Raw genomic sequence first — 24,767 nt, forward strand, 5'->3', positions numbered from 1 at the left:
ACAGCCTTACCTCTAGTGACCCGAATGCCCTCCAATGTTAATTACTGCAGATCTGTAATCGTGTTATGAAAATACACATCTGGCTTTTGTCCTGGAATCTGGACCATAGTGTTGTCTGTCTTTCTGTACAGGGTTACATGTATGTGTCACTTTGTACAAAGACCAAATTCTCAGTTTTGACTCAGAAAAATAGCCCCCTTCTTTTGTAAGAACAGACTTTGACTCCCCTTTCCTTTATATTGCTTCCCCAGCTCTGTGTCTCACTTGGCGGATGCACGAATAATCCAACCTGGAAGATCTCTGGGAGACTTGAAGAACATGTCCCACGGCAGAGGAAATTAAATTAGAATTAGCGAAGCTATTTTTGATCTACTTTTAGACTGCAAATGATATCCAAAATGTAGGGCATGGCCTGCTGCTTTGGCAAGGAGATCAGTGTTAACAGGGAGATAGAGGTTTACTTGCTAGCTTATTTTGCCTAGCCAGGTCCCTGTCCATTTTGATTCTTATGCACACAGGTTTGGATGGGTACGTTTTTTGGGGAGATGCACTGGAAAGTGATGAAAATGAGAACTTCTCTAGCTCAGCTGTGATGGTAGGCAGCACTGTGCTTGTGTTCTTAGCAATGCAAGTACCGTGGGGACTCAACGTATTCTCACTTGGATAGCAAATTTAGGCTTCAACAATCGTTTGTGTAGCCTGTTGGGGTTTTTGTACAGCTGAATGTAACTACTGAGTTGCAGAGCCAGACAGACTAGGAGAAGCTAAATGTGTATCAGGCTTGCATGATAAAATTGGGTGAATAAGAGGGTAAGACTCCTGTTAACTGTGTACAGAAGAATATGGTAGTCTGCTATGTCTGTGATTTGCAGGTCAAAGAAGATGGTGGGGTTATCTTTGTGGAGAGTGGGACAGACCTCCGTTTTGAAGGTGCTGTCTGTAACTAAGGGTCAAAGTCGGGCAGGACTGTGTGAAGTGCCACTATTTTCCAGTGCTCTTCTGGTGCTGGCTACATCAAAATGAATCTTGGCCCAAGACTGCACTGAAGCAGCAGCCTTGGGGAGCCTGTGGCTGAAGCCTGGTGTACAGTGGTAAACTTCTGAGCCTTGTCTCGATGTTTGCGATAGTGTCACCCGGGGTTCAGTGGGGCCCGGTCCCTCCGCTACTCTCTCCTTCCTCTGTGGACACGCAGCCAGCTCCCCTTCTAGCGCCCCTGGAGGAGCTCACGGCACCGGCGCGCTCGGGCGCCTGTGTGCGGGGCGAGGCCCGCTCGGCTTCAAAGCCCCGCCGGGGGCGGCAGGACGCGGCCGCATCCCGGCTCGCCGCATCCCGGCTCCCCGCATCCCGCAGGTGGATCCGGCTGCTGCCCCCCCGCGCTGGGGCCGGCGGTGCGCGCGGCCATGTGACTGGCGCGCGCTTCCTGCCTCCGCGCCGCCCGATCCCGATCCCGATCCCGATCCCGATCCTGATCCTGATCTGCGGCGGGAGCGCGGCCGGAGCGCGGAGCCCGGCGCAGCCCAGCAGCTCCCGCAGCGCGCCGGGAGCGCGGCGGGCGGCGGGGAGGGGGCGCCGGCGCGGCCGCGCCGCCGCCGCATGGAGACACAGGACCAAGGGGCGCAGATGGAGCCGCTGCTGCCCACGGTACGGCTGCCGCAGCGCGGCCCCGGCCGGGGGGGAGCGACGCGCCCCGCGGGAAGGCAGCCGGGGAGGGGGGCGCAGGGGACCGTCTGCCCGCCCGCCTGTGCCGGGCATCGCAGCCGATTTCTCGGTGCGTGGGGAAGCAGGTTGGCTCGCTCCGGTGCCGGGTGATGCTGCGGCGGCGGGAGTGTCTGGACGCCAGGACGCTCGGGGATGGAACGGCGTGTGTTTGTGCGCGCGTGTCCCGCCGGGGCAAGCACCTGCCCTCCGGACCCCCGCCTCAGGCATCTCCTTTCCCTCGGTACCCGCTTTCTCCGCATCCCCCTGCCTCCGACATCTCCTTTCTCAGGTTGTCCTTGCCCCCCCGGCAGTGGGGCGGCGCAGGGGAGCGAGCACCTGTGGGCTGCCCCGTGGAAATCTCGTTACGGGGACGGGGCTGGGGCTGTATCTGAAGGTCCCTGGCCCTCCTCGTTTGCAGACCTCAGAAAAATCTGCTGAGGGCTGGCACTGACACGACAGGGTCTGCTTCCCGCCGGATCCCGGGCTCTGCTTCGTGCTGCCGTGTCGCAGTTTCTGGTGCTTAGTCGTGGAGCTGGTGATCTATGGGGTTATTGACGTCTGCGGACTACGCGGTGCACCCTCGCCTCAGAGCACGGTGCGACTGCACGTCTACGCCTGGGCAGCTTTTCCCTTGCAAGTAGGAAAGGGGTCAGTTGATGGGGGACTTTTTACACTGCTAGATCAGTAGGGACCCTCTTGCCTGCCAGGCCTCTCCCAAACAGAGGGTTGCAGACACACAGAAGGTTTTCAATGTGGGTGTTGATCTTGATCTCATCCTGAGATTCTGTTTGTGAATGGTGGTTCCTGCCTTACACAGGAAATCTGTCTGGGGCAGGGAAAAGTCTCTCATGTACATACACAAGTGTCTGACTGCGCGTACACATCCCTGTCAACACACTGCATAGGTCTGTAGAGGCTTTGCTGCTCCTGAAATGGCTGTGTGTTAGCACAACGAGCTGCACAACATTGATGAAGCTTGAAAGAGACAAGTCTCAGCTGCTGCAGGTTGATGAGATGCAGTCATGGCAAGCCCATTTTTCATGGGGTCTGTTCCCATCATCTGTTGACATGGTCCATTTTGCAATCTGGTGGCAGGTTGCTACACAGTGTGAGGTTATCTCTGGCATCTTCTTTCTCCTTGTGGCAGGGACAGTTTTCCCCATTGCTCTCTGGATCCCTTTTATGAATCCTAATTCCTAGTACTTGCTGCTCTCTCAGTTTCTGACACTGGAGTGTCCTGTTGCTTTCACTGACAGACTGGCTGCCGAGTTCCTTTCTTTAGAGAGACAATTAAGTGTAAACCCAATTTCCATCTGTAGTTCATGATTGTGATTCCATGGAAGGCTTAGTCCTCAGTGTTTCACACCAGTGCAGTAGTTTGCAGTCAGTAGCAGTCTCACTCTTGCTCATACCTTGCTAGTCTGTGTGCTGTTCTCGCTTTGTCAATGTGTGTTGTCTCTGTGCAATGGCCACTGTGCTGGGAGTCAGAATCAGCTGTCAGGAGGCACAACATACAGGATTGCCTTGTGCTGTCTGGCTTTAAGTTTTGTTTCTCCAGGGCTGTGCCCAATAAAAAAGGCTGTTGCTGTTGTTGAGAGAAGCAAAGAAGATAGTATTTCTTGTGTGCCGATGAGGGGGGAATTGTCCCTTGTTCCCTCTGCAGCCCTGACTGGCAGAGCCCTGCCCTGATGCAGTACCTCTCTGCAGAGCTGCAGGTCCTTGTCAGTAGAGCTGCAGATCAGTGCTGTTGATTAAGTTTGTGTCCTGGTTCCCACCTCCATTTACTACAGCTGACTAGTTCAGCTTTGTTTGCTTCAAGTAGGGAAGGGAGACTTCTCCATCCAGTATATGTTGTGGCATGTTGTCTTCCTCAGTTGTCTCTTACTCTTCTGCGTCTGAGAGGGCCTGTGCGGCTCAAAAAAGCAACATTGTTTTCCTGCCGCAATGATGGTAAAGGCACAGCTCCTTCAGTCTTCAAGATTTCTTGGTCCTAGTGGCGTTTTCTCTGTGCATCAAGCAATATAGACAGGCAGGCTCAGCCTGTCTATGTCTAGCGCCCTGCATGTGGTAAGGCAGAAATGGCTTTCACATGATGGGAGTCTTTTACCTAGAGACAGGGCAGAGTTTAAGGAACAGGAATTGGTGCTAACTTCAGCACTGTTAGTCTGGGAAGTAATGTTGTGACATACCTTTAGAGGCCTTCTGTTTGGGGATCAATCCTCATCTTGACTGGAAACAGAACAGAAATGCAAGCTGTAAAACGAATACAGGTCTGTTCCCAGGTGTTGTCCTGGTTCAGTGGACTCTGGGCATGAAGAAAAAGGCTCCTAGCAGAGCTTGTTTCCTTCAAGGGTTAGTCTAAGGGCTTTGGTGTATGCAATAGATTTAATTTTTATCTTTGGCGAAACTGTAACACATGATATGTTTTAATTGTTATTTGTAGTAAAAAGATAATGAATGTAGTCCTTGATTAATTTTATCCTCTAATGGTGCTCAGAGATTGTGAAGCCCACCAAAATCCCACAGTCTGTACCAAGTGGAAACTATTTTTATTCTAGTGTTAATCACAAGTTGTTTCTGATTTATGATGTTATCTTTTAATTAAAACCCCCAATCCCTAGCAGTTTGCAGACTAATAAAATACATTGTTGCTGGTGGTTTTGGGGAGTTAAATAATATACTTGTCAGTTTCCTGTCACTCCTTTTGAAAACAGGTCTTATGCAGCAACAGCACCTTTGTTAGCAGTTGTGCCAATTTTTTTTTTTGCAGTGTGGACAAATTTTGATGGAAATTTTTAGAAATCTATTGCAAGTTATCTGTAAGTGCAATATTGTAGAAAAAAATGAAAAAGGAAATTGTTCACCTGGATACAATTTTTTTAAAACTGCTCTTAAAAATGCAAATAGAGTCTTAATTTGTACTGTTCAGGACATATACTAATTTGGTAACAAAATGCAGACTTACATGCTTTCGGTATCATCTAATGATTTATTTATCAGTCATCAAGTATATTTTTTCAGTGATTATTCAGAGTGCTTTAAAATAGTTGTGAGTAATTGAAAGATTGCTGAGGAGTCATCATTTGTTTGCTGAACAGGAGAAACAATGTGCAGGTCTCTACAAAGATCTTCTATTGATTTCCTTTTAAAGAACCAGATATTGCTAGTTTGTTTGTGTACGTGTATACCTGGATTGAATGTAAATTATGTTGCAAGTTGTCACTTTATTGTGACTTTATTGGCAATTTATTCATAGCACAAGGTGTTTGTATTTGTTCTGTACATTCTGGATCTCTTGTAGGCAAGTCAAAATTGGATTTCTCAACAGGGTTGTTATCTGACAGAGGTTTGATATTTCAGATATAAGGAAGATATATAGATAAAGTGCGAATATTTTTGCTAACTATATTTGTGTTTGGTGTGTTGTTTTCCTGTGTTTTCTGAAGGCAACAGTAAACCCCACGTATGGAAAGTGTAATTGACTTTTCCATATTCTCTCACCCTCCTCATTCAGTCTTAAAATTCAAAAGCTGTTTAATTGTATTTATTTGTTTATTTAATTTTCAAATCTGGTAGATAAATGGCCTTAAAGCATGACATTGCTGAGCTATATATAGATACTGTATATGCTTGTGCTATAGTATGATATGGTATGTATGCTCTAGGTAAGGTCGGTTTGTATCAAGAGTACTCTTGCTGCTGCAAATGGCACACAGTTATTGCTACTTAGGAACTCCGTATGTGGGAGAATGGTGTAGCAAGATCTTGGGTAGTAACTATTTTTAATGTAGCAGGTGAGTGTGGGAAGCTGCTCACACTAACAGGCCAAATTCTTTTGCTTTTGTTAGTGCTGAGTGGGACCTCTGATAAGACTTGAAGATGAAATGTATTGCTCATTGTCAGAAGAGATGGCAGAGCCTGACCCCACAGTTTGTATAACAGTACTAATTCCTAGTTCACTTCACCAAAATGTAGCATTATAGCAACAGTTAAGGCAAGTTTATAGAGACTACAGGAATGTTGTGATTCTTTTGGAAAAACACAGAGGCATATTACATCCTCAAGAAAATGGCATCATTGAATATAAAACCCTAAAACCTAATTGTAGGTATAAATTTAGGATTGAATTGCTGCTTTGGGTATTTTCTCTTTTACTGCCTGATTTCAAGTTGTGAGTGAAAAGAAAGAAAACTTTTTCCAGGAAAATGCTAGAATGAAATGAAGTAACAATCAGATAATAACAACAATCAAATAATAATAACAAAATATTTATTTAAGTTCCCCTTTCCCCCTCCTTATATTTGCCAGTGTCATAATTAAAAAATATAGTATGCTGTGGTGTTACTCTTTAAGAATAATTGGCAGCCTGATACATATTTGTGCAAAAATAAGAAAAAGTATGAATACTGTGTGGAAATCATCCCACTTCAATGCATCTATGTCTGGTTTGAGTTCTTCCTACAAATTCTACTTGTTAAATATATGCTTTCAATTTCCACTGCTAATAATAGAGCATCTTCTACTTTTTCCTTTGGAAAAAATACAGAATCAATTCTAAAACAAAATACTTCCAGTGACATCTTTTAATACTTCTTAAATAAGTAATGTTTACAGCTTCAGTGGATGAGAGAGCTTAAGCAGGTGAGGGAGTACTTAATCCTCTGTAAAGCATCTTGGACAATTAGTTATGTGTCAGATGTGAGAAGAGAAAGCCACAGGCACTGCATGTTCCTTTCATATGTTCAGATCTGCCTTGAAAAAACAAACTATTGAAGATCATACCCATGTGACTCCCTTTGTAATAATAATGCCATTTTTATGTCATACAAATTGATGGAGGACTGAATACGTTCAACATAATTTTCAATGTTGGTAAAGTTTAAAAGTTATCCTCATGAAATGAAAAATAAGTGTAGTGTATTTAAAGAGGATTAAAATGCACCCTGGTTCTACAAGGTTGTTTATTAGGATAGGCAAGGTGAAAGTTGGAATAGATGACAAAGGCTATTGCTAAAAATAGAGGAAATGTCTTGGGGGACAAAAAGAAGTTGCAGAGTGAAATGAGGGTAAAACTGAGAGAGTGGAGATTTGTGCAGACTTGGAGAATCGAGGACATTATGGCTGACTGGTATGAAAGGAAAGGAGGAACTGATTAAGTTTCATGGGTAAAGAATACAGGGACAGAAGCAGGAAATCCAGCTTATGGCCTTGTGCAGCTGGGGCAAAACAGTATCTTGAATCCTGAGTCTTCTGTGTCTTTGCCGATTTCCCTGTTCACCTACTTAGAGCCTTTTCACTTTGTTTAATCAGCTATTTATGAGACATTGCAAAGTTGTTAATAAATAAATACTGAAATTCAGTAGAGATGTGAAAGATAAGGCCAAGATTTGCAAATTCTCAATTTTAATCAAACTAGGAACTTGCTGCAAAAAACCTGGCACAGTAACGTGTTTAGGAGAAATTAAGTCTTCAAGGTACATGAACTAATATTTGGCATTTGAAAAGTATTAGCTGATTAGTACAGTACTATGTGTGTGTTTTGAGAAATGCGTAGCAAATGTAGAGCAATTCAAGAAGAACAACAAAGATCAGCATGGGCCTAAAAATATGAAAGAAGATTTGAAGGAACTGGGATTCCTGAGGGTGAAGACACACACATTTGCTATGTAAAAGGCTGCTGCTGCAAAAAGGACTAGTTTCTTTCTTATATCTGTACTGAAACAAGGAAAATATTATGGGACAATATTAGAAGGAAGTTAAGAAAAGCTGTCTAATGCTAGGAGTAATGTAACAGTGGAACAAATTGTCTAATATATTTGTGTAATCTGTATTAACTGTCTGTAAGAATAAGTAAGACAATTATTGCTGCTTTAGAGCTGAGTGATGGGCTAGAAGACCTTATGAGATCTCCTCCAATCCTATCATTCTGTGAAAAGGACTCGCCTTTGTCTTTTTGAGACAAGTGTGTTATAGGTGGATGATAGGTTATGTGCAATCTGAGGAGAAAGAAGCAGTTTATCTGGATTATAAATTTTGATACCCTCATTTAGATCCACCTGAATCCTGAATTTACTATAAATACTTACATTTACTATAAACACATTAAAAAGAGTATCTTAAAAAGATAGATGCCTACTGTTGATCCATTTTGTAACAAGAAGGTTTTAAAACCACACAAAAATATAAAATGCAACATTATTTATGAATTTGTATCTGTAAAATGCTAAATCTTAAATGTAGGTTTTTAAGCCTTTGTGGAATCCTCTTGACTTTTTAGGAGTCTATGTGCATTGGTGGGGCTGCAAGGAGATCCAGGACAAGTTTCAATGGAAGCAATCACTTTGTAGCTGTCACGCTCAAAAATGCCAGAAAGTATTGCACATTAATGTTGCTTTTTGAAGAGAGATTGGATAATTTTGCACCTTTTTCTGGAGACTTTTAATAAGAGTAGTCAAAATGCTGTAAATTAAAAAAAACCACTGATCTGAAGCCACTGTTCTGGAGAGTAGTTCCAGATATCACTCACTAACAATTGCACTAGATTCTCTCTAGAGGCATTCTTGGTCACTGAAACTGTGTAAGGATGGAAAAAGGACCAAACTGTGCTATTAGATCCTGGCAAGAATAGAAAATAGATACTTAAACTGTAATTAGTCTGGCAAACTAAAGTCATGTCATTAAATAGAATAGTAAAATGCCATGTCTTTTCTCGAGAAGATGATAAGTACATGTAATCTTCCATTTCAACATATGAATGTGTATAGGGGTTTTACTTTAGAAGTGAGCATCTATAAGCAAGGAGGTGATTTCATGTCCAATCTTTCCCACTGAAAACTTTTTGGAGATTATGTGGTATTAAGGATGTTCGTAGTGTTGTAAACATGAATAGAAAATAAAGACACAATCGCGGAGATTGTGTGTAAATTTTAAGTGCTTTAGATTTTTTTTTTCATTGGTACTGACTAGTAATTTTCATTTTTTTCTTTATAAAATCAAAGAATAGCATCCACAGCAGAGTAAAATCTTCACGATTGTTCTTTCCTCTTAAGCATTTTAATTTTGGGGTTCAGGAAAATGCCGCTGGTAAATTTGAATAGTTGGATTTATGGTTATAGAATGCAAATTAGGAATTAAAAAGGGCTGCATTATATTGATATTCTCAGTGTTTATAAGAGTCAGTAGAATTTTAAATTTTGTGTTTTGTTGGTGGACAACAAGCTTCTGAATAGTAAGTGAAACTGTTTAATTCTGTAAAGCTATATTTCTGCTGTAAAATGAAGCAGAAACCAAAATGTAATTCCCAGATAAGATCTCCTAGATCTGGTTGGACCAATGATGCAATTAGTAAATTTGAGCTAGAGTGTCTTTCTAAAAAGTGGATTTTGCTTTCGACCTCTATCCATCTATCCATCTATTTATCCATATCTTTGGAGCTAAAGAGCAACCCTATCAGTCATGTTGTCAAATTTTCTCACAAAGTAAGATGTAGATTTTTTTTTTTTTTAAATTTGGAAATGTAGACTGAAAATGTACAGAAAAGTATGAGAGTTTTCTATTTGGAATTAAGCAGCATAATGATGTCTAAAATCTGCTTAAGTAAGTTGTCAAAATTCCTGTGTGACGATAAATAAAGTCTAACAGCAGATCTAGAAATGTAAATCTTTTTTCAAGGCCCAACTCTGTAGAATTGAAGACATCATTCTCAGTCTTGTTTAGTTATTTAGTTTGCTTATCTCATAAGACAAAGCCTGTTACAACAACTGTAAAATAAAAGAACCTTGAGCTTTTAGCTAAATCAATAAATTAGATGTTCTGTTAAAAGTAGGAAGTTGATATTTTTCATTTGGATTGCAGCTAAGTGATGATAATGATGAGAATTGGAATGGCATGTATTAATCACTCATTTGCTCTGGAGATTTATCCTTTACCTTAGGATTCAAGGTTGAGCTTGTAGATATACTGTTCCCAAGGGCTGCTAAGTAGCCATGCAGAAGTGGTTGAACCACTACAGTCCTTATTAAGAAAAAATTTCTCACCTGTTCTGCCCGAATGGGTAACGGATAAAGTTCGATATCATCTACTAAGAATGCAGAAATGAGATTGTGCTACCAGCATCTCAGTTATAATAATGCAAAATTAAAAAGATTGCAAGTTTATGAACTGAAAATTCATAAGGAAGAGGATATATTCTCCTGGTATACTCTATAGCATGAAGAATGTTAAAAAAATTATCATTTTATATTGCCAATGGAAAAATGGGCATTTGTCTACCTTTGAATTGGTGAAGATGGGAATAACCTGTATCCACTTTCAGAAAAACAGTTTCTTTTAATCATTTTTGTGACCTATTTAAGTAGGTACCAAAATAGAGCCAGAGTGTCCCAGAACAGTGCATTATCGTTCCAGCAGAAGGGATATTATACATGTTAGTGTTTTAAAAGAATTCATAGAATAAAATTAGTATTCCCTTCCACCCCCTCACTCCCAAATCTGTGCAGCAGCTGCTGCCAGCCATCTTAATGCTGTTCCTCAGAAACATCTTAGTTTCCAGTTCTTTTGAGACTACTGCTACCTCATTTGAGACTCATATATATTTCAAAAGTATCATCACCAATACAAATGTTCATGCAATGTCTGCAAGTCTGCTGTGTTCTGAGATCTTAACATACTTTACTTTTTTTCAGAAAATTTTATAACTTAGATTGTAACCCATGTTATGCATCTTCTTCAATTACTGCTATCCTTTCCCTTTATTTGAAGAGAAGATAGAAATGCTCAAACATATGACTTGATTGATTATATAATTATCTTTTAGAAAGCTTCCACTTTATTATGTTTTTCCTCTTAATGATTGTGTTATAGTGAAATACTTAACTATGTCCACCTGTTTTTACAGCAGCCTTATAATAGCTTTTGAAATTAAATGTGGTAATGAGCTGTAAAAGCACTCATAAAACTGTGTTTCATACTCATCCTAGAATCTTCTCATGTGAAAATTCTAATAATAGGTGAATTTCATGTCTATTCTTGAGAGAAGTATCTGAATGATTCCAGATTAGGTGAACATGCTTTCAAAAATAGCATTAAGCAGTGCAGAAGCCCTTGTGCTTATCCTCCCCCATTTCATAAAAAGGAGGTTTTTTTGTAGCTGCATGTTCACCTAATCTGGAATTATTCAGATACTTCTCTCAAAAAAAAGGCATAGGAGGAAAACGTTAAAGATTTTAAAGAAAACACCACAATCAGTTTTAGAAAAGATGAAACGTTTTTCAGTGATCTATAGTTTGTGTAGTTTGATTGTGTTCATTGCACTTGGTCTTGCCTAAAAGTTCAGGACTCTGTGTCTTCTGTATCTGGATTGATTTACTTTGGCCAGCAAATACTTGAACATTTTTTTCCATTTGCCCAGCCATAACTATGGGTAGGTGAGAGGTTTCTAAATGTTAGCCAGTATTGCCCAGGGCAACGGAACTTCAGTTGCCTCTGGAGTGGAGAAGACCAGTTGAAAAGAAACTTAAAATATGCAAAAAATGAGTAACTCTCCACTGAATATTTGTGAACTGTAATTTTTTTTTTCACTTTTCTGTCCAGTAGTTCTACATTGGCCAAATTTGGGCAAAAATAACAGAAGCAGCAGAAACCTTTTTGCCTTGAAAAATATCAAGTCACTGAAGACTGAGCATGCATTAACAAGGTGTGCTGTGGACAGAAGCAGGTTTGTGGAGGAAAAGAATTGTTTTGGAGAACTGGGCATCTCCACTGTACCACTGTACTCATGATGAGGTATTTGCCTTGGACTGCCCCAGGAACTGTTCCCATTAGCAGATAGAATGAGACTGTACATAGTAACAGGATTATAGCTTGCAAACCCCAGTACATTACAGCCAAACAACCCCGAATCCCAAAGCTACCTTACCATGCTTTCTTCCCCCAAATTTCTCCATAAATATGAAACTTGTTAACGTATGTATGTCTATGAAAAAAGTTAAGCTAGAGGGAGCAAATGGAACTTCACTAAAGAGTATTTCGAAGAAAAATATGGAAATATTGAAGACATCTAATGAAAGTTATTATCAAAACATGTAAAAGTGCAAATGTGTAAAACTTGTCTAAAATTTTTTGTTTATTCTTCTGTGAGCAACTCAGACTTACACAATCCAATCTTGTGAACATTCATGTCACTTACATGTCTTAGGCAGTTCAACGCAAAGAATGTAGGTTTCAATGAAGCGCCCGATGCAGGATCTGAGAAAGTCTGCTAGGAAAGTAGTGCTACTGCTCTGAAACAATTTTTTTTTGATCCTAAAGTATTGAAAACTTTCAAAAAGTGGTCTGATATTTAGATCAGCTCATCATATAAAAATTATGAGTAGTGTTTCAATGACAGTGTTAGAAATAGGAAATCTCTGCAAAACCAGTTCTTTGTGACTCTTAGGCTACTAAAATTCCTAACTATGACACTCATCAGAAGTAATTAATTATTTCATGTTTATTTCTTTATGTCTATCTGTTCTCCCTTAGATTACATACAAAGGATGGCTGTAAAAAAAACTGCTGCAAGGTAGTCAAGGTAGACAGAATCAGAGTCTTCTCTTCAAATACCTTAGTTGCGTGCACTGACCTTGCATAAATGCAAGGTAGGTTTTACCCTTGATAAAATTGAGCTAATATGCTCCATGCTTGGCATCACATAGGAATAAACACAGTCAGAATAAAGAATATGAAAGCATTGATAAGATGCTGTAAATGAGCCACCAAGTTTAGGGGGTTGTATTTTCTGTTTATTTAGTTAGGAAAACAATTGTGTGAACGTTTTGGGATGAGGACTGTGATTTCATTCTGGGTGGATGCGGGATCTGTCACACAGTGGGCCTGGTCCATGACTGGCCTATTCAGGAGCTAGGACAGTACACATATGAGTAATAAGCCTGTTTATTAGCATGATTGCAAACAAATAGATTTCTGGGAGTGCAGAAATCTACTTATTTTCTCGAAGTTACTCTTGTGACTGCTCATGAAAATTACTGAGCTATTGCAGCACAACCCTTTTGACTGTAATCACATTAAGTGTCTGCTGTAAGAGTGCAAATAATGATAGTTATAAATTGTGAATGGACAGAATTAAAAATACCTCTCAGTTTGTACTTTTTTTTTGTTTAGAAGAAGAAAACTTCTAATTTTCATGACGCAACTAATAGCAAATTTTATGGATTAGGGGAATTGCTTTTTTTATGGATATGAAATTTAAAAAATTCTAGAGGATTATGATTTATCTTGTTCAAATGCTGTAACCCAGAGACTTTTATTCTACTATCTGCTATGCTTTTATCTTTGAGTCTCAAATTTTTCATTTCACAGTGATTGCAGAAATAACTGTTGATATAGTACTTCCATTATGCATATTTATTAAGAAGTAAAAAAGTAATTAAAATAAGTCTGGGAAGATTGTCTTGAGCAAAAACAAATGAATTGATAAATGGTCTCTGCAAGCTGTAATAGGGTATTGTTAATGCTTTACAGTTATAGTACAGGTTTTAATAACTCATTCTTCTTTTCTTGTGTGTTTAGAAAGGGTGTGTTTTCTGTGTCTGCATATGCAAATATGAAAATACATTTAATTCTAATGGCAATAATTTTTAAAATTTCTTACTGGCGGCAAATATGCCCTTCAATTTAATGGTTTCAGCTTTCAAGAAATACAAGACTAAGTAAATTTGCCTTAAAATTTGTTATTAGTACTGTGTTTTAGTACTAGTTGTACTCCATTTCACAGAATTGTAGAGTGGTTTGGGTTGGAAGGGACCTTAAAGATCATCTCGTTCCAACCCCCCTGCCTTGTGCTGGGACACCTGCCACTAGACCAGGTTGCTCAAAGCCTCATCCAGCCTGGCCCTGAACACTGCCAGGAATTGGGGCATCCACAGCTTCTCTGGGCAACCTGTTCAAGTTCCTCACATAGAATCATGGAATTATCTAAACCCAGGCTTTGCTTTGAGTTGACAGGTGCTCAGCATTTCCTGTTGACCAAACTTCTTCAAGACACTAAAATCATATTGAGATTTATTACAATATTCTAAGCCTTAAAAGAGCTTCCAACAAGTGTTAGAAATGGTTGTAATGTTAAGAAGAAAAAAAAAAAAGTAAAAAAAAAAGTATGTCTTTTTACTTTATTTGGAATGGGAAGATGTCTCAATCCATAGTCAGCAGCGTGATTCCTTTACAAAGTCTCAATTTTCAAGTGTTTCATTTTAGATATCTTGATTGGTAGTGATATGAAAACAGTGATAGGAAAGTTTCTGTCATTTCAGAGTGCTAAATTGCATATGTGTTAGGAACATGAGCAGTGCAAGACATCCATATGAATTGTGAGTATAATGACAAAAGCAAGAAATTATAAAGGAAATATAGTATCAAACCATTATTCTTAACTTTTATGTTTCTGCTGTAATCTTGCAATCTTGTAGCTTCAACACCAAGAAAACACCTATATTCTAGATCTTTATTTAAAAGTTAAAAAAAAAAATAGGCAAGATTTGGTTCTCATGGTAGAGATGGAAAATGTGAAAACATCAGTATCAGTCTTGATAATCCAGAAGACAAAAATAATCCTTTGTGTGCTTCTTTCTATATCTCATTTTTTTCAGGCAACATCTTGATTTTTAGGTGCTACTGCTGGCTCTCAGTGGTTTTCTCTCCACTACCTAGGATGCTTGTTGTCCAGGTTGTGCTCCTTTTCAGTGCTGTGTTCTACTTGAGCGTTTTTTCCTGCGCTTCTGTTTCTTGTGCTTCACACAAGTGTTTGCCTGTGTTTAAGGGCTCGTGAGAGTTAAGTGGCTGCTGATGGGGATACAATATAAAAAGATGTTTCAGAGAGCCTTCAGCACATTATTTTTTTATTTCTTCAAGAAAAAATAAATTTGGGATACTGGGTGTTATCTGACCTGTCCACAGGTCATGGGGTAGTGACAGCCACCATCTGCCATGGTCTCAGATATTGTCATTGATGCGAACCTGAGGACTGGCAACCTGAGACTGGGCTTTCCCTGAGCTTTCAATTTCAGGACTGTAAAGTTAGATCATATCTTGATATTACGTCATTCAGGATTTCTTGACTAGTGGGGAAATAGATTCTGTTCAAATTGAAGCTGTGTAGATTAGGAGTTGTTTTGGAAATGAGGCAATTCAGGAGACAAAGGATGTGATACTGTGAAAAATAAAGAAAAAATGAATACAGAATAAATCCCAACTATTTCATTATAGCAGAAATAGTGAATTTCAATAAAATTATTAATTACTAAGTTCAAAATGAGAGAAACTTTTCCACTTCTCCCACAAAGTATAGAGTTCAAGTGCAAAAATTACAGCGATGTGGGGTATTGTGGAGGCCATAAGTGTAAATAGGTTAAAAAGGAATTAGGTAAGTAAGTACAATGATCCTAATTCAACAGATGGAATCAGCAGCTTAGGAGAACTTTAAACTGCTGATCACCAGAAAGTGGGACTAAGTACCAGAGGAAAAGACCATTTGATAGTTCCTTTTTTGTCTTGTTCTATCACAACCAAATGATGAGGCAGCTTGAGACACTGGATTTCAAAGATTTCTGCAGTTCTGCTTTTGCTTTCCTTCCTGGGGTCCATGAAATAGGGTTTGTCATTGTTAACTTTGCAGGGATGGGTTATTCCTCAGATGGCTCTGTGGAAAGAGAAATAGTTCTTTTTGGTCTAACCAAGGACTTGTTCACCTGTAGATGAGATAATTTAAAAATAGCATCTGAAATGAGTCTTTACTTTCTGGTGCCAAAAGAATTCACTTCCTTTCTGATCAGTAACATTTTTTCTTAGGTTGGATATTTCAGGAGAAAGATATTCCTGATTGAGAGGTCCCAAACCTAGGAAGATGCGGCACCTGTCAAATGTTTGCTGTTTTAGCAGTGGGCAGAAGGGCCCTGGGAGAGGTCTGTCGCACTGTGTTCTTGCTGAATTCAGTAACAAAGGAAGAGGAACACCGTTCTTCTCTGCTCATACATTCTCATTTTCATACAAGCAAAGGAGACATCTATATGTGGATGTCTTCAAAGGCTTGTGAGCCGCTGTCCTTCCCCAAAGCACTTCCTTTTGCTGAATTTTGGGAGTTTTATTAAAGTCATAGCTCTGCTTGTCATCACAGATCTAATTTTTTTAAATCTAGGTTGCTTTCAAGAAGGTTCGGTGATCATTGTGAGTGTGCTGCTCAGAAATTTATAGGCTACAGCTAGGGCAGGACATGCCAAATACTTGCTTTTTACAATGGGCAAATAATTGTATATTCTTTTACACATTCGATTATGATCCTCAAAGGAGGGCACAAGCCTGACACTGAGCCAGGAAGACTTGCTGAAGGTGGATGCCAAGAGCTTTCACTTTAATTGTATTAAAGACAGGCTATGATACTGGATTTAGCTGTGACCAGCTGTGTGTAATTCAGCTGATGGGCCCTAGATGGTGTCTAGTTTGTCTGTGCTGCTGCCCTGTGCACTTTCTTGCATCTTCATTGTGTGCTTTGCTTTGGCAAGTGAAGAGAGCACATTGCCTGCATGGTGACAGCATGTGACTGTTGAGATGTGAAACCAACATTGTAGCTTTTCTGTGCATTAGAAAATTTGTTAGTTTTGAAGGTCCCCTCTAGTTTTGGTGCTTCAGTATTTTATTTAGGGAGGTGCAACACATTGTAATTTGATTGAAACTAATGGAGTTGCTTGAGATTAATATTAAAAGCTAGAAATGGGATTTCTCAGGGTATTTCTGTAGTAGTTTTACAGTCTACACAAACATGTATTAGCATCTTCTTTTCATCTTCGTTCTTTTCCTTTTGTTTTCTGTTTTTCTCCATTTCTTTGATTCTCTCTGTCCATTGTGCCCCACCATGAGGAGTAGATTATAATACTGGTTTTCTAATCCTGGCAGCTGAGAGCTACAGTGGCAGCAACCTGAAATTAACTTAGAGACTCAGGATCCTAATAAATGGGTTTTGTGCTGCTTCAGCTGTCTGCACTTTCAGCCAGCTAAACTAAGTCTGTATTACTTGCAGATGTGTAAGTGTGATAGAGCAGATGGATGGGTCAATTCAGGATTCATTCAAAGCTGAGAACCCAGCTGGGAGTTGAAAAAGCAAGAAAGCCTTTCTTCCACATAGTATGTGGAATATACTGGAGAAGATGGCATCTAACTCTTGAAATTTAAAGGATGTGTACAAAATTTCAAAGAAATTTAAACATCAGAAATACATGGAAGTTCCTACTGAGATTTCAAAAAAGATGTGTAACTAGGTTTGGTGTAGTATTTTCACTGAACTAGACTCTTGGACAACTTATCTTATTAAAAAACCCCAAAACAATAAAATACCCTCCAGTAGCAATTAAATGCTGTAATTTTCTTATGAAATAATGCAAAATTGATACTGATCAGTATGTTGTGAATATACAGTCACTAGATGTAATATATCTTGTTTTCCACTTCAATATACTTGCAGTGTTATACTAATGAAAGACAATAGATCTCTTTTTTGAAAAAAATCTAAAAATCTAACTATAAACCAAGATTAACGTAGACTGTTTAATTAAAATGACCTACAAGCTCATTTAAATAATGTTTGTATCAATTTTGTTTTAAATTGATCTGCTTTGCTTAGGGCATGGTACAAAAGGGCAGAACCTGGAGAGAGAGAGCTACGCAGGCGAGATGCCGGTGGCAAAGTCTGCTGTACATTTGGTTAGTCGAATGCTTAAAGTTGTTTATTTCTCTAGGTACCTTTTAGCTTTCATCCCCTTCAGCAATGATGAGGCTGTTCTCAAACTCTGTTTTCTTTGTGATCCCTCTAATGGGATGCTTTCTGATACTGGTTTTCTTTTGGAGGAGGAAAAAAAAAAGATTGCTCCCTCATTTACTTCCTTGTATCTTAAAGATGAACACAGACTAAAATAGGATTGCACTCTCAGTGGTCCATTTATGGCTTGAGAACATCTTCTGGATCACTATAGCATGAACAGACTAATATGATACACTTTAAATTATAGGTAGTTAGCATCTGTATTTCATAATTCTGATTCTTTACAGAGTGTATGGAATTTTCAGGTCATATGCTGAAATATAATATCTGAATTGCTGCTATAATTTGTACTAGTTTCCAAAATGTCTTATTTTGGGGAATTATAGAACAAACAGGAAAAAAAATAAAGGGACTCTTTTTTTTTTTATATCACAGTATTCCCTTAAAGAATCTCCCAATTCCAAGGTGAATAACTGATCCACCCCAGTGAATTGCAGCTGGACCTCCTAGTGGACCTATCAAGTACCATGCAGAAGATGGGGATTACTGTTGCATTGCAGAGGTTTCATGCTGTTGCATACTGTATTGAAAAAGTTGCATAATAGATTACATGAAGGTTGAGATTCTTTTCTTGTTAATTTACTTATTAGTTTCTTTTTAATTCATGGAACTTCATTCAGTTCCTATGATGTATTTCATGGAATCTTTTTTCACTGAAGTCTTACAGCATAATCGAGTGCTTTATATATATATTTATCAATCTGTAAGGTTTGTTACATGTTGTGGTTTTTTTCCTTTTTGTTTCAAATAGTTTTAATAGTTTTTTGGTATTTTCTTGTGGGCAGGTTTTTATTACGTGAGGGAATATGGTGTATACTTTTTGAATAGAGAGTCTAGTTAAACAAGAGCACTCTGCAGAATTTCATAATAGTGCATGATTTGGCTGATCTACTATAGACTTCATTCTAGCACCAGATTTCTCTCTAGCCACAATTATTTTTATACTCTTTTCTCAAATACTTTGTACCCTGCATTAGGAGAGCACAGTGAAGCCTTCACGCTGTTCATAGACAACCGTTCCATCTTCATTGTACATGTACTTGATTTGATAAGGTTCACAGTCTTCACTTAGAGTGGACTGTAAATATTTTGAAGAACTGGATCATGGGCTGGGCATGCTCAGGATGGCCTAAATGAGGATAACCAGAGATGGCTGGCAAAAAAGGGATGTCGCACCCATGCATCACCAATTGCATTAAATTACAGTAGCCTACCTAGATGGAGGAAATTTAATACTTTGACTCTAGTCAAATTTTGAAATGGAAAGGGCAGAATTTCCAAGTTATCAGTATACACTTTTTCCATGCTTAACGTGTTCATAAGTTTATCTTTTTAACTGTTTTTTTTCTTGCTGTTCATAATTTGATACCAGTTTATTGACTGTTGTTTCAAAATAGGAATGAAACATTATCATTTACATAGGGAAAATATGGTCATTTTCCTAGCAGAAATGCTAAGACTTTCAAGGAAAAAAATCTTCACATACTGAACATGATTGTGTTCACTTAAGGAGATAGAATTTTCTCCAACTAGTTATGATTGAAAAATGGATTTAATAGTCTTTTTCTCCCTCTGGAAAAGACTTGTTAAGGCTGAATGATATAAAGTTTCTGAAAATAGGGCAACTGTTATTAGAATAAATGACAAAAAATGTAGTGAAAGTCATTTATCATCTGAATAATGTATTTTTGCTTGGAGGCTTACTTATATTTAGTCTCTGTGTTATAAATATCACAGTTGTAATAATTTTTTGGTCGAAGAATCACAGCAGTGATAGTTCTGATACACTAGTAACAGCTTTGGGCGTATTTCCCAGCACCCCAATATAAAATTTAGATGATTAAATATGAAGATGGAGGTTTCTCTAATGTTGCCTAAGTAATTTTGATGATCATTGGGTTTTATTGCCATCTGAAAAATCTCTTGAATATGTAACTTTATCCCTTTATTTTTCAATGTTATTTATGTTCTTTCAAAAATACTTCCAAATTTAATTTTCTTCCTGAAGTTGTAAAGCCTCATATAAATCCTTGCAGCAATTCTTTACAATTTTCATTTTCTTGTCTTGCTGTCAAGATTAGGTTGGTTTTCTAAGTCATGTCACCTATCAAGAAGATTTTTCTCTCCTTATGTACTAATCTGCTGCTAAGGAAGGAACAAAGAACTGTCTGCTTGATTATTTGATTATGTCTCTGTACCTGATTCCTTTAGGCCAGAAATGTTCTTACCCTTTACAATTAAAAGCTAATTCAGCTGTGAGCCATTACTGAGAACTGGAGAGGATTAGTAAAGATATTTATGTAGTGACAATACGAAGAATTTCTTTATTATTTCTAGCAATTGTACTAGGAAAGAGTCAGCTCTTACCTTATATTTTTTTCAGTCTAGCACTTCTGGGTGTCTGGAAAGCTGGAGTTTTAATTTCATTTAAATTGTTGAGTTCTACAGACTTTAATAATCCTGTTGTTTAAAAGATCTTACTGAAGTTTCACTGGAATTTTACAATGGAAAACTTATTCATGTTCTTTTGAATTATGTATGCCTAAACCATCCTAAATCATTCTCCTCAACCCACAGTTTAAATGGTACCTTGTTATCTTCTTAAACCATTTAAACTTTATGTTCTTCATCTCTTCTTTTTTAAATGAACAAATTTGTTGACCACTTTATTGTATGGATTTCATGAATCTTTTGGGAACATTTGAATACACCTCTCTTTACCTGATTAGGCTCTTCAAGTCAAACTCAAAAGATGCATTTTAAGAAATTAAATCCTGGTGTACAATCTAAATGATTCAGTTTTCTAAAATGCTCTTAGGACAGTTGGAAAGCAGTTAGCTGTCAAAGCACAGGTATTGGTAAAACATGAACAGAAATGAAGTTGGGAATGATTCATCCGTTCCCTGAAAGATTATTTGCTATGTTTTTAATTTTTTTAAGACTTATTGTGGTGCTTATTGTCTAAGTGCCTGAGCTCTTAACACCCTAGGAAGGGTGATGTTACATCTCTCAAAAGCAGGACCAGCATTGTTCTTTCATCTATTTAACTTATTACAGAGAGAACTCTATGTGATGTGATGATGACAGACTCCTTGCCTATTGTAATTCTACGGGGCTTCATTAAATCGACATCCTTGTTTAGAAATAACTATATGCTTTGCATAATTGCACTCACTTATAATAAATCCTTTGCAGGTAACTATGTGAAACACAGAGAAGGAGGACTGGAAAGGGTGCATGTGCTAAGGGAAATACTCAGCTAGTAGAGATACATGAACTCTTCTTAGAGCAGTTAATTGCATTTGATGCCATTCATGTGTTGCAGGAAATGTTTCAACTTTCTCCTGACAAAAGCTCTGTGGTTCCAATGCTGTGAATTCTTCTGGAAGAGAAACCATATCCAAAAAAAAAGCTATTTCTTTAGGCACCTCAGTTAATTTTTAGGGTAAGAAACTTTACACAATGGTTGTGGTTCTTGTGAATTTGGTTGCAACTTGTGTTAATATGGTCTGCCCTGCATACTTAGTGTGTTATCCCCTCTAAGTAGGTATTTGTTAGTGCTGGGCAGTGGCATTGTTTGTTCCTGAAGGAACTTTACTTGAGACCAAACTTTCTCACAGGGGTCATAACTAGGTAGAGGTGAAAGACCTTGCAACTGAGTGCTCAGAAGTTGTTTTTAATGAGCTTAGAGTTAAGCGGTGAGCATTAGGGATAATGATGTTTGTGAATCTTGTGGCTCACCGTGAGTTTGAGCTGGTTCCAGCAGTTCCCTTAAGGCCTGGCCTGAAACACGGCTGCCATCTTGATGTGGAAAAATTTTCTGCACTATGGCAACATTCGCAAATTTAGTTCACATGTTTTTGACCATTTTTGGATGAAATAAATCCAGAACTGGAGGCAGCTTTGCCACAACAGCATGGTACTGTGCTTCTGCTGGCTCTTTCTGTCTAGGACATACATGCTCCTTCTGAGCTGGCAGCTGATGCTGTACCGTGCCATTTGCACCAGCTCACCTGAAATCACCCAGGTGTCTGACGTTTGACAGGGCTAAAGCTTCTAAGTTTCCTGGGCATTTATGAAGGGTTTGGCCTTATTTTCATTCGTTCTCATTTTCAAGTGGAGGCTCCTGAACTTGGTGCTCAGTATGAGAGTCTGGGTTAGGTGCCTCGACAAGATGCCTGGGTGTTGACCTGCTACCACTTCTCCCTGACTTTCTCTCTGGGGAAATGGTGGCCAGTGTGTCAGTGGTTCAGTGATTAATGTAATTATGCTGGACATGAGACATGGGTTTAACTCCTTTTGCTTTCTGTTTTCTGTTGTCCCTGAAGAGTGTTGAAACTGTGAAGCAACTCTCGCTTGCCTTCCCAACAGGGCTATTTTTGAGAGGCGTGGGAAGACAGTGCCTGAATTCTTTCAGGTGGAGAGGAGGAGCAGACCTATATCTCCCATATTACAGTGGAACAAACAAGGGTGTATGGTGTTACACTATTGCTAGAAAACAAAGCAGTGGCCATCTCTGTGTTTTAGCTGACGTTGGACATGTGTTTTTCAGAGAACAACAGAGAAAGTTGAGCGGACAGATGTGAGGTGAGAGCAGCACCTGAGCTCAGGCCCTGACTGGTGTTAGGTGCTGGTGAGGCATCGAGTTCTTTGGCTCTCTGGAGACTGAGGTGTCTCACAGCAGAGTTTTAGCCCTTAATGAAACTTTAATATTAAAAAAACCCAAACAGCACAGCTTCTAGGCCAGGTGGCTGCTAATCTTTCTGGAAGGTTTGGTTCTGTTTGTAAGTTTGTGTGTGGTGTGTTTTTTGTTTAAGCTTAACACTTGCTTTGAATTTATCTTAATTCTATCTAAATTACATTGTGAGTAGGAGGTTCCTTTTCTTAATTTTTCTTGCTTAGTCTTTTATACTAGGATTCACTTTTTAATGACTTGAGTAATGATACCCAAAATGTATGCTGCTGATCTTAAGAAAGAAATTAAGTATTTTGCTTTTATCCTGAGTAGTTTATGATCATCATCTGTTCTCTTTGTTACTGTCATTATTCCAGTTGTCTTCTGAAGACAGTAAAGGCCTTTGTTTTACTGAGGATGCTAACTGGGTTTTTTTTTCTTTCTAATAGCGTGCATCAAAATGCTTCCTAGTTTTGGTCAAGCCTTTTCAAGTCAGGTGGAAAGTGGGGAGATAAGATATGGAATGAGAAAAAAACTGTTTTAACATAAGGCCAGAGTATGTTTTAATTGCATGGGCTTTATTTCCAGTGCCAGACATATGCACATGTATTTCCCACCAACATTTGCCTGGTGTGAGTAGGAGTTTAATTAATAAATTCGTACTTTTAATTTTTTTTCCTAATTAAATTATTTGATATGGAGGCCTTAATCTGAATTGCCATAAAGTAAATGGAAATATAAAAAAAACTAGGATAAATGTTTACATAGTATAGGGAGAACAGATAACTTGTGCAAATAAAATCATATTTTTGCCATTTTATTGACATCAACAATTAAGTATTGCTTCCTAGAATCTGAATATGTAAAATTTCCAGTGACAGCATGTTGTTTCAGGGTTTTGAAATGGTACTTTCTTTGTTAGAGTTCAGGTTCCTTTGGTATGTATTTCTTCTGTCACCTGAGGCTATTTTTCCAACACGTAACACATGTGATTTTTTTTTCTGCTTTCTGAATAATCAGCTTTTTCTTTTGCTCATTAAGCATAAAATTACAGCCAAGGTATTAACGCAATACAATACACACTGTATTAACAGTGACCAGTCTCTACCAAATACTAAGTTCTTTTTGTCTATTACCCAATTAACATACTTTAGTTCACTACATTTAATGAATGTTATGTAAAACAACATTTTCTACCTTCAGGCTAACTGTGACATTCAATATAACGTGTCAGATTGGACTGTATGAATAATTAATACAGTCTGTATTTATTATTTTAGTATACAGACTAGCTTGACAGACTGGGTAGAGGGATGGTGCTGAATGGGGGGGGTCAGGAGCAGTCTGCTGGGAGAGGAGCAGGAGGAGCCTCCTTTGAGGGTTCTACCTGGGGATAAAAGAAAGGATGAACCTGAACAGAAATCAGGACCTTGCTAATGCCAGGTGTCCCTGAGCCTGTCCAGGGTTCCCTGCTAGAACAAAGCAAAAGAAGTCCTTGGCTCTGACTTCTGCTTTTTGTGCCTTTCACCTCCTTTCATTGCTTTGCTGGTAGCACTGGTTCAAATCAAAAGTTCTTAATATTACTACTACTGCTAATGTTGATGATGATAATTAGTATAAAGTGCAGTACATGTATTTCTTAAAAAAAACCTTGCACTTGAGCTATTAAAATGTAAGATAACTGTTGAATACTAATTTTTAAGCTGCTTGAAAAATTAATTTTACAAATAACCTACTATTTTAATACTTGTGATAGCTGCCTTAACTTCAGTATGTCTTGGGTTATGAGAAATTAAATTATGTACCAGAAAAATTACGAAACTTTTCTAAAGAGTTTGAGCTGGAAATAAGTCTTTCTCTTGTAATGTCAAAGTGTTTTCTGTGACTAGCATGGCCTGTTGTGCTTTGGTAGCATATGAGAATTTTTAGCTTCTTGAGCATCTGAGGGTCTGGTGGTCAGCCTTTGGCATTGCCTTGTGCACTGTCTGGGAGTGCCCAACTCTCCAAACTGTCCTCTATGATTAAGACACACGAAGATAAGATTGAAATTGCCAAAAGCTTCTTTTTAGAAGAACCAAAGTATTTGCTTACCTCACTAATACAAAAATGATAGAAAGTATAAGTTTCCATGTGGGTATAATGCCATCTAGCTATAAACCCCACTGGCTGTAATGCTTTGCACAAGGTCATACTGATGACCTGGAAAATAGGCTTAGACTTAAGAATGTCATGTTGGTAGAGGGGCTTGAGAGCGTAAGGGAGGGAGAGCAAAGCATTTTTCTTGAAATGGATTATGAAGGTGCTAGGAATTAGAGATTCAGATTTTTACCTACAGTGCGTTTTTAGGCGTTGTGCTCTTGGGAGAAGTAATAGAGTGAGTATATGGAGCATCTGTTTGAATAGAGAATTAATTTCTTTGAGGTAAAGTAATTCTGTTTTTCCTGATAGCGGAATGCATTTTTTTGGTTTTCAAGGTGAGAAAGAGGCAACAGGCCCAGATACAATACTACCTTAAATTCAAGCTCTGAT

General features: G+C 38.7%; 1 protein-coding gene across 1 annotated transcript in view; it reads left to right on the forward strand.

Annotated features, from left to right (window-relative positions):
* Positions 1-1,518: 1,518 nt before the first annotated feature.
* SLC4A10 (solute carrier family 4 member 10) overlaps positions 1,519-24,767 on the forward strand; it is a 150,986-nt gene continuing 127,737 nt past the window's right edge. The window contains exon 1 of the mRNA XM_027734183.2: positions 1,519-1,641. Coding sequence (XP_027589984.1) covers positions 1,594-1,641 — 48 coding nt within the window. The 5' untranslated portion in view covers positions 1,519-1,593. The remainder of the gene's footprint in view (positions 1,642-24,767) is intronic.

Source organism: Pipra filicauda, unplaced genomic scaffold, assembly GCF_003945595.2.
Source record: "Pipra filicauda isolate LSUMZ 115617 unplaced genomic scaffold, ASM394559v2 scaffold253_size2546935_pilon, whole genome shotgun sequence".
In the NCBI taxonomy this organism is placed as follows: domain Eukaryota; kingdom Metazoa; phylum Chordata; class Aves; order Passeriformes; family Pipridae; genus Pipra; species Pipra filicauda.